Below are 14,812 nucleotides of genomic sequence, written 5' to 3'. Positions count from 1 at the left end.
TTTTCCTTAATAGCAAAAGAATATATTTAAATTCAGCAAAGAAAGCATTTTAAGGAAAGCCACCAAAAAACAGACTGAGGGTATCATGACGGCTTCTCCAAAGATAATTTAAAGATAAGTTTTCTTCTCAGGAAGGAATATAAATTGACTATAGTAGTGAGCTTTTTCTAAATTTCTGTTTCAATGCTCAGACAGTGCAGGGACTGTAACATTTACAGGCTCTGAGTGCATTACTTCCCATTAAAGAAAAAAAAAAAAGTCTTTATGCCTGAAATTATTTTGTAATTTTTTTGTGGGAGGTTTGGTTTTTGTTGGGGTTTTTTGGAAAACAACCCCCTGCCTGCAACACCAAATACATCTCGCAGCCCTGGGCCGCTGAGGCCGGGGCAGAGCGTTGCTGTGGGCACTCGGGGGTTGGTTTGGGGGTGGCAGGTGGTGCTGGATCCAGCTGCTCCGTGAGGAGAGGAGCCAGGGAACGGGGCACCCCGGCAGCACGGAGCCCCTGCGTGAGCTGTCAGCTTGTGTTGCTTGGCTGGGATTTTAACACTTGGACAGGGAGAACAACTTAATCATTTCTGAATGTCTAAGAGCAGAGCTGGCAGTTGGTTTTAATTTGGTTTTGGGGATGTGGGACCTACAAGTGTGGACTGGGAAGCATCAGACCTGCTGGCCTTATAAAAGCTGAGTTGCCGAGCCTTGCTTTTGCAAAAGGCTCCTTTAACATCTCGTGCTATGTTCAAACCAAAATAAGTGTTGAGTGAAACATTTGCCAAAGTCATGTTTTAAAATGCTGGAAATTGTAACTAGAAAAGCTCTCAGAAGAGCAGTGGACTCTCCCTGCCTTCCTGCATGATGCTACACCAGTTCCTGTGCCTCCCTGCAACTGAAGCAAGTGCTGTTTTCTCTGATTACCACTGATTGATTTTTTTTTTGTGTGTGTGTGTCTGTGTGATCTTTAAAACTATGCATAAAACTGCTGTATATAACCATTAAACCCTGTGCATCTGCCAGGGGAAGAATCCATTTGCTGGACTACTAAATCTTGGTGTCCTCGAGCCATTAAAGAGTAGCTGTTGCAAGACCCAACGTTCTGCTTTCTCTTCCCAGTCTTCCTGCTGCTCCTGGGGGATGCTGTGTCGCAGCACAGCTTGTCAGAGAAAGGTTTTCCCATGGGTCCTCTCCCCATCTGTCCTCCCACCCCAGCGTTTGGGAGGGTGAGGTCTGCGAGGAGCCACAGCAGGCTTTGCCCCACTGCTCTGCTTCATTCTCTTATGTAGCCTGCACTATTTAGTCCTTTTCTGAAAACACTTTAATTTTTTTTGTAGAGAAAGACCAGAGTGAATGGATGAAGAGGAGCCTCCTCATTTCAGTGTGTTTTTCACTGAAGAAAATATAACATTACCCTTGTTAGGACAAACTAATTGATTTTTGGCTGACTTCCATTTTTCAGTATTAGTGTTTCATGTGTCACCATCTCAACCTCTCTTCTGTATTTTATCCCTTCATATAAACCTTGTGTTTATTTCTCAGCAATTATGCATGTCTGTAGGAATGTAGTAAATTGTACTAGTATATTGTCCTCAATATATGCATACATTTTTACCCCCAAAAAATTGCTTATGCAAATCTGTTGATAAGAAAAGAAATATGTAGTGTGGCTCTTCTTCTTCATGAATGTTGATGGATTTTTTGTAGCAAGAAGCTTCTCTCTCTGCAGTCAGAGCATCTGTAAACCTACTGCAAAAGATAATTTAAAGACATTTCCTGTTCATATCCAATTTTTTGAGAGAAAAGAGAGGTGTTAGCTATGCTCTGCTGATGCTCCCTGGTAACTTGGCTCTCCATTCTAGTCTTGTTTCCTGATTATCTTTGCACTATATATATATTACTTTTGCTGTAGACTGTTTGAGAGACTGGCCGTGTCCATGGACAGCACAACCCCAGGTAGCTCTGTCCTTTTGCACCATTGCCCTGTGATCCTCCTGGGTCCAGCCATGCCATTCCCAGCAGAGGTGCGTAACCCCTTGACAGATGTCCCCCGTGGTGGTCCGGTGTCACACCTAGATCTGCTTCTCTGGGCTTGAAGGCCATTATGAGTTTCTCATTGTTTCCTTTGCCTCTTGTTTTCCCAGTATTAATACCTGCTCGGGGCAGTGCTCCTTGCCCTGCCTGTAGGATCTGCACAAATCGGGTGGGTTTTGCATTGCTTTGCACTAGTGCCACATCTGCAGGGAGCAGACAGTGGCGGGACCATGGGGACCAGAGCTCAGGGCTGCTGGGAGCACGAGCTGCAAGGGAGGGTGTGAACTGGCTCCTGTGTCATCTCACTTTTCAAGCAAAGCCCTCGAGGAGGCAACACAGTCTGGTTTCAGAGCCAGCTGAAGGGGCTTATTACTTTTCATTATAATTCTAGCTTAAAAAAAAAAAGGAAGTGTTTCAGCCGTTTGTCTTTTGTTGTTGCATTTATCACCTTAAAAGACTTAACCAGGTAGTAAAAAATTCAATAAAAAAACCTGACTGCATTAATCTAAAATAACATCAATATTTAGCATTGGCTCGCCTGTTATATGGAATTGTGAAACTATTTTGAGCCTTAAATATTTTGTTATCTATAGGGTAATCACAAAATTGTTCAATCTGTAAAACTTGTAAGCAATTGAGGCTGCTCTCCCCCACCCTGTATTTGTCTGGTTTTTATTCCTCAGCAGAAGTAATTGCTTTCTATGACACACTTAGTCCCATTTCTTCCTGTTTTATAGCTGTGCTATTGCAGTGCTAAAGTTATTTAATATGATTTGATCTGCTTTTGTAATGAATCCCAGGCAGCCTTCAGTTGGTTGTTCTGGTGGGAATGGTATCATCACTTCAGTCTGTACCAGCCTTAACAGCTCCGTTGTGTCAGGAGCTGCATGTTCAGATGGGGTCAAAATTAAATAGCTTAAAATCTCACTTTGGTGACCTAGCTAAAGTTCAGGACGCAGAGCAACGCACATGTTTTATGCAAGCCTGGAGGGTTTTATCCTTCATCGTGAGTGGTTTTATCCTCAGGAAAACATACGTAGTGCTTTATGCTAAGGGGGACGAGTGATGAAGGGAGGAGAGGGCTGAGGTCCCTTCAGCCACTCACCAAGCCCAAGGGGGGAGAAAGAATAGTTTGCTTCTAAAAAGAGAGAAACCATCTGATTCTGTCCTAGAATTTTGTGTCAGAGTCTCATCCCTGTATGAAGCCGCTTCCTCACTCGGCTGGGCAGAGGCAGGGTTATACTGATGTTGAAGCTGCTGTGGGTGATGAAAGCACCAGCACTGATGCTGGCCCATTCATAGGGGGGTGGTTTTTTACCCACCCATCGCCAGTTAAACCAGCTGTGAGTACAGGTTGCCACAGGGACTGACTGGCTTGGCACAGCAGTGGTTTGAGTCTAGAAATAGTTCTCAGTATCTCCTGCAGGTCGTAGCATGCTGTTTTCACACAACCTCTAAAATCCTGGAGAGACAGAAGTCTATGCCAGTGTTTGGGTTGGGGGTGGTGACTGCAGTCTGTACCCTCATTTCATCTGATCGGGTGGCACCAATATTTCTTGTGGCTTCGGTGCCCTTCCCAGCCGTTGTGGTGCACAGTGTTAACGGCTCATTGCAACCTGCTCCTCCTGTCCTGACATCACAGCATCACGTCGATTTTCAAGGAAACAGGCTTTACAGAATTACCTATTCAGCTGAGCTCCAGTCTTGGCAGTGTTTTTGTTCTTGATGTGCTGTTTCTCTTAGCTGGCCTCAAGGCTAGCTAGGGACCCATTGTGGGAATAAGCTCAACAGCTCGTGTTCTAAACAACTCTCCCATGTGCCATGTGTGTTAAAGGCTTTGCTGGATCCTGTGGGTTGGGATTTTTTTGCCCTTAATTTGTGTGAGAATTTGCCAAGCGTTAGTGAATCAAATCTGGGGGGAGCAGAGTTTTACGCATGGTGTGAACTCGTCAGCTGAGCACGCCCGCATGCACTGGAGGGGAGCTCAGATCTCCTGAGCCTGGATCCTCTTTGGGACCTGCTGCTTCCCAGGCCACACGTTGTCTCCTCTGCTGTTGCTTTACTTGCAGCTGCACTCTTGGGAAAGGACTTGTTGCCTTGGTGGAAACACGGCCTCCACATTAGCATAAGAAGAATGAGCTTTGGGCAACTTCGCAGCGAGACTTGTTCCCTGACGTTATGACTCTGCAGTCTCACATCTCTGCTCCGTTTGGAGAACAACTCCTGCAAGAATTCGCTGGAATTACACAGGCAGCAATAGATTACCATTAGCAATGTTTGATTGCAAAATTTTGCAGGTATCAGCAGTTTTTCCAACCAAAAAAGCTTTTAGCTCTTGGGCAGAAAGTCAAGTGTTATTTTAAATGCGTAGCCATCAGGTTTTTGAAAAAAACAGGGAGTCAAGTTTTTTTTTTTTTTTTTTTTTTTTTTTTTTTTTTTTTTTTTTTTATGAAGTGCATAATAAGCTCTTAGCTCAGATAAATCCTAATTGAGGATTCAGTCAAGGCTGTTGCTAAATTAGCAGAGCAGGTCTGCTAGACAAATGTAGCTTCATCTTGTCAAAATAAGCAATTCTTAAAATTCTCACATGGAGAAGAGGATTCATGTCATTAAACCTTTTTATCTTCCCCTGTTCCCAAACACAGCTCTCTTGTCCCTTTTAAGAATCACCCAAATCCATCCCAGTCACCACAGCACATGGCTCTGGTGTTGGTCCTGTGCCATTTTGCTAGGCAGAGACTGCCCTGGAGGTGGTGTCACACGCTCTGAACAGGGGCTTTGGTTGACCTTAGAAAGGTCCCTTCATCAAGGGGTACCTGGACATTCCTCTCAAATTTACATGTTTCTTCAAGGGCTCTTCCAGTTCCCCAAACCCTGGTCTTTGAGGTATAAGGGACACCTGAAAGTGCCGACACGCCCAGGAAGGCTTTGGGATGCACTCTGGAAGCGTTCCTCCTGGCACAGTGGGGCCGAAGTGGTGGTAGGATTCCGTGCTTTGAAGGCTTCAGCAAAGCACCCAACAGTCAAACCCTCACAGAGATTATCCGCTGGTAGACAGCACTAAATGACTAAAGCCATAAGAAAAACAGCCATCCTGTGTCAGTGTGTGTTGTCAAACCCCATGGGTGAAATGTAGCTCAGAAACAGTAAGTTCTGGTTATTTGTCCACCTGAATTTCTTTTTTTATATTAAAGCAGTTATCTATGTTAGCTTCTGGATGGCTTTACTCTGGACCTTAAAGTGGCTGGAAAATTAAAACGAACTATGGTTGAGTAACAGTTTAATACCACCCAGCTTGTCTTAGCGTAAGTGTGGTATTTGGTATTCCTCATTGCTCCCTCGCTCAGTAACACGTTTCTTCTCCTTCCAGTTCAAGATCAATGGTGAGTGGTGCACCTGGATCAACTACGAGCGCTTCCAGGAGCTGGTGCAAGAGCATGAGAGGAGCGGCGGGTCCAAGACTTTCACAGCAGCTGATTACACAGCCAGAACTCCTCGCTGGGCTCTGTTTGGGTCCAGAGAAAGGGGATTCGATCCCTTGGACGTGAGATACCAGCGGAAGAACAAAGCGAGAGACGTCTCTGGGTGCTGAGGTTAGGTTGGGGCTGGCCAGACTCTGCCTGGCTGGCTGCTGAGTTTTGGTCTCTGTTTCTAGGCTAACACCAATTTTGAATCTATTTACTTATTTTTTTTCTGACGTTTGATATTAAGGAGGAGGGTAAAGCCTTTATTTAAAGTTTTAGGGCTTCTTGAATGAAAATATTTATAATGCTCTTTATCTCAAGATAAATCACAAGTGGTGCATGCCAGCACTTTATCGTCACTGGCAGTGTGATGAGGGGAGGCAGTGGCTGTGGCCTCCACAGTGTTTGGAGTTGATTGTGGAGGAGGAGCGTTTATTTGACTTCTGTGCCCTGCTGCGAGGAGAGCCCAGCGAGTGCTGGCACCCAACTCAGCAGCAAAACGTTCCGTGTCTGTAAGGATAAGTGCCAAGGGGATTTCAACACCACAAGCTGGTTGGATCTGTGCAGGTGGGATGGCAGACAGATCTGTATGTAAAAGCCTGAGCCCCACTGGAAGTATTATTGTACAGACAGTAACAAAGATTTATGTATTTTAAACACTGGTGCCAGTTCCTGTAAAGACCCAGTCTCATCCCCAAGAAGCTGAAGCTTGGGAACTGTATAAGTAACAGCACCCCTATTAATATCATCTGCAACTTCTGATCTCCCCAGCTGTCTTCCAATTTCATGGGTTTGGCCATGAATATTTTCAGAGTAGTTTTATCCCACTCCCCGGCAGCCCCAAACAACGGGGCTTCAGTTCACCCCTGCTGACCTGGAGGACGTGCTGTGGGAGCCAGCAGGCCTGGCCAGCAGCAGGCGGCCTCTGAGCTCCACCCGGGCAAGTCAGCAGTGCTGCTGCCGCTTTGGGTGGGGGTCATCTGATCTAAATGAAAACTGAGTCCGGCTGCAGTCTCTTGTGTCAAGAAACCAACTCTTGTAGTTTGGAGAGGTGACGTCTGGGCACGAGGTCCAGTGACACGTCCCTGGTGTTGCTCTCGGAGACCCTGGGCTGTGCCTGGCACTCTGCTGGACGGTGCTGAGCCTGGCTGGGAAGGTGCATTTAAACGAGAGGGGGTGGGTCGGTTTTTGCTGGGAAAATCCCGACTTTCATGTGTGAAGACCTTTCCCTGTCTGTTTATGCAAGATCCGTGTTGGTTGCAGTCCCCGAGGAGTTGCAGAGGGTCAGTGTGCGAACGCCCGCGGCAAACCCCCGTGGCTGGCTGTGCCTTCACTTGCCAGATGGCTGAACTGGGCTACAACCCTCCCACACCCCTGCCGATGGCTTCCACCCTCGGGCAGCCCCCGGGGCCGCCTCCCTCCCTGCGGCCCTTGGGGTGAATGGACTCGGTGCGGGAGCGGGGAGGACAACAGGGCTTCTCCATCTGCTGCGTGGTGGCCTGACCTGCTCCGGCTAAAGCCCTTTGGCTTGAACCAGCTGCACAAACAGCTTTACTGTAGACCCAGAGGTGTCAGCCAGTGCAGGGGAAGAAAACACACTCATGCTCGAGCGTTTTTGTTTTCCTGTTGAACTCCAGGAGCGCAGATCAGAGGCGTTCACAGCGCTTCCACCTTAACAGTGAGGTCCATAAGCCTGAGATTCCCAGTGCCCATGGTGCTGTAGATGGTGAGCTTTCCTGACATTGTGATTTTATTTCTTTTTTAAAAAAACATAATTTCTTAAAACTGTAAAAAGTATTTTTAAGAAGAAAGAAAATAAAGTAATTTTTCCTAGAGCACCTTTGGTGTGTCACTGCTGTACGAGACTTTGTAAGAGGGGATGCTAAAGGGATTTTAAGGCGATCAAAGGCACAAACATTGCAGAGTATCTTCTTTTTTCTTAATAGCGTGTGGAGTGGAAGGGAGAGCAACTGTGTGTCTGTGGATGACAGGGAGGGCTTGGCTGGTGGGAGGATGTTCTATAACAGGTCAGTCACAAAACGCTGAATGGAGGTTGGAGGTGGTGAGAAGTTACCCTGCTTCCTCAGGGCAGGGACGCAGCTGCCACCAGCAAGCCCTGGGGAGAGAAAGGACATTTTCAAACCATCTGGCCATCTTCCTGCAACAGAAACCTAGCACAGAAACGTCACGGCTCTGTGTGCATTGCATCACCAAAGCCCAGCTGTGGGACTCGCACCCCCGAGGTGTCTGTGCTCTGCGATTGCATCTGGCTGGAGGCTGAGCTCGGGGTGCCCAGGGTCCCAGGTAGGCTGGTGGGACACTGTGTTCAGGCCCTCGTGTGTCACAGACCATCTTGAAAGCTGCAGCTGTGGTGAGCCCGGCTGTGGTCATCGCGAGATCCAATCTGGACTGCTAGTGCTGCTTCCTAGCTAAGAAGTCTCCGTGTGCTTCATCCTTTACAGCCCCATTCATATGAGAGCTGGAGAGCACCCAGCTCATCTGAGAGGGCTCCTCTTTGTTGCCTTCTTCCACCAGAAAATGTTTTTTTTAATGTTCTTAGTGATACCTTTTGCTGTTCAGTGAAAGGTGGAGGAAAGACATGGGTTCATTAAGGGCATTGAAAACTGGGTGAGGATCTTTGTGTGTTTGGTTCAGCAGTGGGCACCTGTCTTCAAGCAGGGTCTCCACAATTGCTTTTTTCTTCCTTCCATGACCATATTTTCAAAAAATGAGAGGTTAGACTTAGGGACTTGGTTTCCTGAAAGACCTGGCTAGAGAAAGGGTGCCCTCCTTTTCCCTCGGTGAAGGATTTGTAGTGTTCCCACCACAGCTTCACCAGGGGAAATCCCGTCCTCTGCTGAGTTGTTCCTCTGTTCTCTTGATTGTGTCTGACACAATTTAACTCCCATCTGGGCTTTGAGGTGAAGGTTAACAGCACAGGAAAGCCCAGGTGCTCTGTGCTGAAAGATTTGAATCTGTTAACAGGAAAAAAAATACGTTCACTAGTGAGACTTGTTCTCTGACTCCAGTTTGTGGTGGGAGGAATGCAGTGTGGAAAAGGTGATTTCTCAGAAATTCCCAGTGTTGGACCATGTTTGAGTTAAAAACTTGCATTCTGGGCCAAAACTATGCAAAACTAATGCTGTTTGAGTAAAAATATCAGGGGTGAGACGTAGCTACCTGCATGCAGATATTTAGTAGGTGCAGAGACTTCTCCAGCTACGAGCTCTGCTCTGTGAGACTCCTGCAAGACCTGGCACCAGCCGTTGTCCCAGGGCATCTCCCAAGCCCCCAGATGTGCATGTTCAGGCTGTGGTCTTCCCTGTTGTCTGCTCAGCTGTGGCATTACAGTCATCCTTGCTTCTCTATGTGACCTCCTGGAAAGACAGAGAACGGGGGACTCTCCTGTAGCCAAGCCCAAGGGAAGAGAAGTTCTTCATGCGTTAAGAAATGAAGATCCACAAGTATTTCACTGCCTCTTCATTCCCAGCCTCCTGGGGGTCAGGTTAACTGAGGACAGTGGCAGCTTGGGCAAGACATGGGCTTTTTGTGGGACCCCTGTTAACCCTGGAGCATCAGTTGTGTGTGGGCATGGCTGGAGTTTTAAACTGGCATGTTTGATGTCCACCATAACCCACTGTATTCCCCTCAATGGCTGGCAGCTCTTCTGCACCTATTCCTCCTTTCTGAGCCAGACACCTCCATCCTTCCCCCAGCTCCCTGGCAACTGAAGTGGCTATAAATCACCCCAATCCCTTTCCTTGTCCACGGTGAGCCCTGGTAGCAGGCAGTGCTGCCCTGGGGCTGCTGCCCTCAACAGCTGCTGCGGTGATTAGCGCTTCATGTGAAACGCTCCATAAAGCCCTGACAGTGCCTTCCCTTAGAAATCCTAGGGGAGCCCTAAAGAAAGCTCTGTGTGTTTTCTCTGGGCTGTGGCATTAGCACTATTTCTTCTCCCAGCCCCCCCTTGGGACACACAAATTGCTGCTGTCCCCGTTACAGAGTGCTTCTCCACGGGCCATTTGGCTCAGCTGAAATAACTTGTTGGCGCTGTAAGAGGCTTCTCCCTGCATCCTCCCGCTCCTTCCATCCTTCTCCCTGATCCTCCCTGTGTCCTCATATTCCCTCCCTCCTCCCTGATCCTCCTGGGTCCTTGGGTTCCCTCCTTCTCCCTGATCCTCCCTGGGTCCTCGTGCTCCTTCCCTCCTTCTCCCTGATCCTCCCTGGGTCCTTTGGGTTCCCTCCTCCCTGATCTTCCCTGTGTCCTCATAGCTCCTTCCATCCTTCTTCCTTGATCCTCCCTACTGTGCTCCAGGGCTCTGGGGCAAATCTGTCCTGAGCGGGTGCTAGTGGCTGGTTTGCAGCCCTAGAGATGGGGCCAGTGGGGCCACCACTGCTGGAGCTTAGAGGAGAGGACAGGGGAGAGGGATGAAGTGGGTGAGGCCAACACCGCAACATCCCCATGGGGCTTGGCAGCTGAGATATCTTAGAAAAATCGTGATTTTCTGTGCTTGGTGGCTGGAGGGAAAACACAGCTCCTGAATACCAGGCAGGATGGTAACTAGGGCCACATCCTGCCTGCTTGTCCCTCCTGGGGTCCATCTGACATCTGGAAGCTGCTCTGAGAGCAATTTGGGCAGGATTCGCTTCTGCAATTACACTTGAATTGCCTTGTGCTTAAAGCAAATCTTTCAACACACGTATCCGAAAGCAATCCTCTTACACAAGTAGCTTTCAATTCTACAACTTAATACAAATCGCCATCTAGAGCTATTTTGGGACACGCTAAATTGAAGAGCCAGCCAGCCAGCGTGGGTGCTGCTGTAGCTCCTGCCGTCTGTAGCCGGTCGCGGAGATCGTGCTCCAGGTGTGCTGGGGTCGGGGAGCTTCACTTGTGCTGGGAGGGTTGGGGTTTGGTTTTTTTGGTTTTTTTTTTTCAAACTGCTTCTAACAGTAGCATTTCATTTCTCACCTGAAATTGCTTCTTTTAGATTTAAAATAGATTGCCACTCACCGGGTTGCTCGTGCGGGCTGGACACTGTGGTTTTTTTTCACAGGGAAGCTTTAATGGTATGGGATGCTCTCTGAAAAAAAGCGTTCCTTCAGTTAAATGAGGTCTTTTTTATTCTGCCAGAGATTGGTAAATCCGGTCTGGGATCTTTACCATGATTTCAGGATCAGCCCATATTCTTGCAATGGTGATGCTCTCTTGCTATAAATATATCTGATGTAGTAAGTGGGTGATGCCAACCCATTTTCCACTGGTTTTGATTTTGACCAGAGCTACCCTCCAGCAGCACCTGCTTGTGGTGCTGAGGGTGCAGGGGTGTGTGTGTGTGTGTCTCCATCCTCCTCCCTGTCCCCAGGGATGTCCGGGACCACTCCCCAAAGAACTGCCCTCCCTCCAGTTTAGGGGGATTTTTCCCAAAGCCAGGGCACGATGTGCTTCCTGGGTGCTGTTCCCAATGAAGAGGGGCCTGTTGCTTCAGTAGCCAAACTGGAGGCTTGGGAGGTTTCATCCTAGAGGCAAAATGGGCAAAAATTATTTTAACCACTTAAAGGCAGAGAGTACTTGAGGAGCTGTGTGCTGCGGCCCCTCTGCCTGACCCAGGCTGCCATCCCCCCGTGCCACTGCGGGGTCTCTCCAGCCACGCTGCCGCTGTGCCCTGACTCATGGGGTGAGTCATTCAGCGGGGGGGGGGGGGTTTCCTTTTTGAATGAGGATAAATATATTTGTTTCCAAAAATCTCCAGCAGTAAAACATCCCCCAAACAGAGAATTGTCATCCATCAGCTTTGTCTTCATCTGGCTCCACTCCTAAATCATTTATAATGTTAGAGCTGCTATTGTGCCTCCAGGGGAAAGGAAGAAGATATCTGAATTAATTGAAGGAAGGGCATCTTTTTCATTTCGTCAACTGCAAACTGAGCCAGGAGTTGGCAAAGGCAGCGGGCCCCACAGGGGGGACCCGACCCAGCAGTGAGAACATGTGCTGCTCTAGCAGCTCGCTGCGATGAAGGGGAGGCAATTAATTCTGGGGAAATATTTCAAAGGAAGCCCTTGCTTTTCTGGAGCTGAGCTTTCCCAGAGGTGGGAGCTCACCAGTTCCTTCTTCTCCTCCTCCTCACCTCCATCTCTGTCTCCTCCCCTCCCAAATCCTGGCTTCTCCATCCCAAAGCTGTCCTCTGTTATTACTTGGAAAGACTGAGGAAGAAAAGGTCTTTCTGCTGTTTGCACAGCCCTTGTGACCCCGAGTCGTGAGCAACCCTCAAAAAGGTGATATTGGGAGCATCTCCACATCACAGGAGACGCTGGGAAGCGTCCACAGAGAGATGGCAGAGGTGGCAATGACCACCCTCAAGAGCAAATCGCTGCTTTAAATAAATTATCAGCATCTTCTGCAAGTGGGAAAGCCCCAGGTGGAGAAAGGCCACAGGAGTGAGAGGGCAAGGGGTCCCTGGGGTGGGGAGAGCCTGCGCAGGGGGCAGGGAGGGGCTCCCGAAGTCCTGCAGCCTCTGATGCCGAGGGCGGCCAGAGACGCAGCAGGGCCCTGGAGATGTGCAGAGGCGGAGGCTGGGAGCAGTTATATTTAGTCTGGCGATTTAAAGCATTTCCCTGAGAAGCTGCTGTTTGTGTCAGACTGGATAATTTACTGTCACACCAGGCTTTCTATTAGTTTTACTTTTTTGTTTGTTTGTTTGTTTAATCAAAAGCCTGCCCTGCATTCTCAGCACTAGCCCCCAGGTCTGATACCTCAGCTGTGACTTTCCCTGGTTCCTGGCTGGCCCTCTGCCCTCTCCACAGAGACTGATGTAGCCAGAGCTCCCTGTGCTGCCTTTCACAGCAAGGAGGCACCTGGTGTGACGGGATATCGCTGTGCCTGACCTGGCCTTTTCCTTTTATACCTCTAAAAACCCAGTGTGGTGGTTTGGAAATGCCACTCAATACCACCTCCCTGGAGGATGCTTGTCTGGCTGCAGTGCCCATCCCAGGGCTGGAGCATCCTCTTTTGTTCTGTTGCCCAGTTTATCCTTAATTTGCCAAGGCCACAGCTCTATATGTGTTAAAAGTGTCCAAAATGGTTATTCCCAATGAGAGATCTCCAAAGATGGCTGTGGGCTCCTCCCGTGATGTTACAGGGGTAGTGAAGATACAGCCCTGAACTGGGGATGGCATTCCTGCGCAGGGCTCCCTCCTTCCACTGGGAAATTTTGGGGGGATTCAACACAGAAGATGCCAAGAATTACTGGATCTCTAGCGCAAGAGGGTTTGTTATGGCAGGAACAAGGGATAGTGGCTTGTTACAGCTGTGCTGGTGTGGGCCAGGTCAGAGAGGAGCTGGGAGCAATTGTGCTGGCCTGGGGGTCCAAGCTTCCCGGTAAATGGTAAAAAGCTCAGTTCTGGTTTTCTATGAAATGTAGATTAAATCTCTTGGGAGATTTAATTAGATTTTTTATTTTAAATTTTACTTTCTCTTACACTTTTCATGTATTTTAAATGTTTTCTTATAGACAAAGTAACTAAAGATTTGGGGTTTTTAAAAATAAACTTATTTTGAATGAAGAAGGAAACTTTTCAAGGGTTTCACAACCTAAAAATGAACATTTGAACTGGAGGATGAGCTGGGAAGGGTCTTTCCTCATGGACAGTTTCTGCTTCAGTGATTTGGTATTTCCACACTCTCCCATCTCATTTCAGGGTGGGCTCAAGCCTGCTGGGCAGCTGCCAGGGTCGGGGGTGCTTGCTCCTGGGATGTCCTGGCTGTGGGAAGCCAGATCATGGGATGGCCCCGGCTTCCCCATTGCACAGGGACTGCTGGCATCTTTGGAATTAATTTTCTAAACCAAAACAAAACCATTTGAGGATAGATCAAAATCGATGAGAAGGCTTGCAAGAAATCATTCCAGACAAAAAACAAAACAAAACAAAACAAATCCCACCCAAAAAAACCTCAACAACAACAAAAACCAAAAAAAAACCCAAACCTTGAAAAAATTCAGAACAGCAATAATTGCTTGGAAAAAAGTTCATGATTAAATACTGATGGGAGAAATCCTCCAAAATGTGGTGCTGTTTTTTGCTCCAACAGAGCCCAGCTTGCCGAGCCATGATCTGCTTCAGGTCCCTGAACCAGCCGAGGACTAGTCCCCTGTCTGTAGGGTGGGTTGGGAGCCCTTGGCCATCCTGCCCGTGTGGTCCATTCACCTCTAACAAACACCTGCGCTGGCACTGGCTCCATCACCTCATCCTGCCACCATCCGCCTTCCTACCGCTGGGTTTTTTTGGGGATGCTGATAATAACATAATCCTCACCTCTGGGGCAGCCATCTGGGAGTTTAAACCGCTGCTGCCTCGCAAAATTTCATCCTCTTTGCCAGGGGCTCAGATTAGATCAGCTGTTTAAATCATCTTAGCACTAAATACATGTTATTTGGAAAACAGAGAGAAAGCATCAAAGACATGAATAATTAGCTGTTAAGCACTGCGGCCTCACAGTGGCTTGCCCCTGGAAATGTGAAGCCACTTGTCAAATTTCCCGCAGCCCCCTGAGCTGCTGAGCTGCTGTCGGCCACTGGTAATTTCTCCTCCAGCTGGGACTGGGGGAGGATGGCAGGCGAAACCCCACTGGCAGGTTGGTTTCCCCCATAATCATAAAGATGGGACCTGGCTGTGAAGTTTTGCAGCAAAATGGGCTCGTTGCAGCCTTTGCTGTTGTTACATCCCAGCCATGAAGCTCTCTAAGGGCTCTGTCAGGGAGAATGATGCCTTTAAGCAGTTGGTGTGTCACCTATAGCATCTCACATCCTTGGAGCTGGCAGAGAGGCAGCGCTGCCTCGCTCCCCTGGCCTTAGCATCGATATTTCCACTTCTTGCTCCAAAAACGAAAAATCCACCAGTGCTGGGGGGCTGGAGAGCCCGCAGGGAGGTTTGCACAGAGCTGCCAGCACTGCAGGCTGCCTGCGCCCTGTGCTCAGTCACCAGTGCCTGCCTTCCCTGCCTAAATGTGTGACGTAAAACATATCCGCTTGCTTCTAGAAGTTTTGTTAATCAGAGTTTTACTCATTCCCACCCTATAGCTGTTGTATTCCTCTCTGACTGTATTCAGCTCTGATGTTTTGGCAACCCAGGAGGCTGCCTGAACATCCAGGGGGTCGCAGGACTTGGAAGTGCAGAAATTTCAGCCTTTTTTGGGGGGACAGGTCCTGTGGTCCTACTTGAAACCCTCCTGATGCAGATGCCCAGAAAGAAGATGATGGGAAAATGTTGCTCTTATCTCCATCTCCCCACCCTGCCACTGCACCCCCCCTTCCCTGGGGGGAGCAGCT

At 48.4% G+C, this 14,812-nt stretch overlaps 1 protein-coding gene across 3 annotated transcripts in view; it reads left to right on the top strand.

Moving 5' to 3' along the window:
• The window catches only part of LOC113487377 (S-adenosyl-L-methionine-dependent tRNA 4-demethylwyosine synthase-like), a 124,428-nt gene extending 117,112 nt beyond the window's left edge, over positions 1-7,316 (top strand). For all 3 annotated transcript variants that reach the window (XM_026861901.1, XM_026861899.1, XM_026861900.1), the window contains exon 16: positions 5,393-7,316. In XM_026861901.1, the coding sequence (XP_026717702.1) occupies positions 5,393-5,614 (222 nt within the window). In that variant the 3' untranslated portion in view covers positions 5,615-7,316. The remainder of the gene's footprint in view (positions 1-5,392) is intronic.
• Positions 7,317-14,812: the final 7,496 nt, after the last annotated feature.

Source organism: Athene cunicularia (genome assembly GCF_003259725.1).
Source record: "Athene cunicularia isolate RWA chromosome 19 unlocalized genomic scaffold, athCun1 chr19_part1, whole genome shotgun sequence".
Taxonomy (NCBI): domain Eukaryota; kingdom Metazoa; phylum Chordata; class Aves; order Strigiformes; family Strigidae; genus Athene; species Athene cunicularia.
This window is presented reverse-complemented; position numbering and strand designations above follow the sequence as displayed.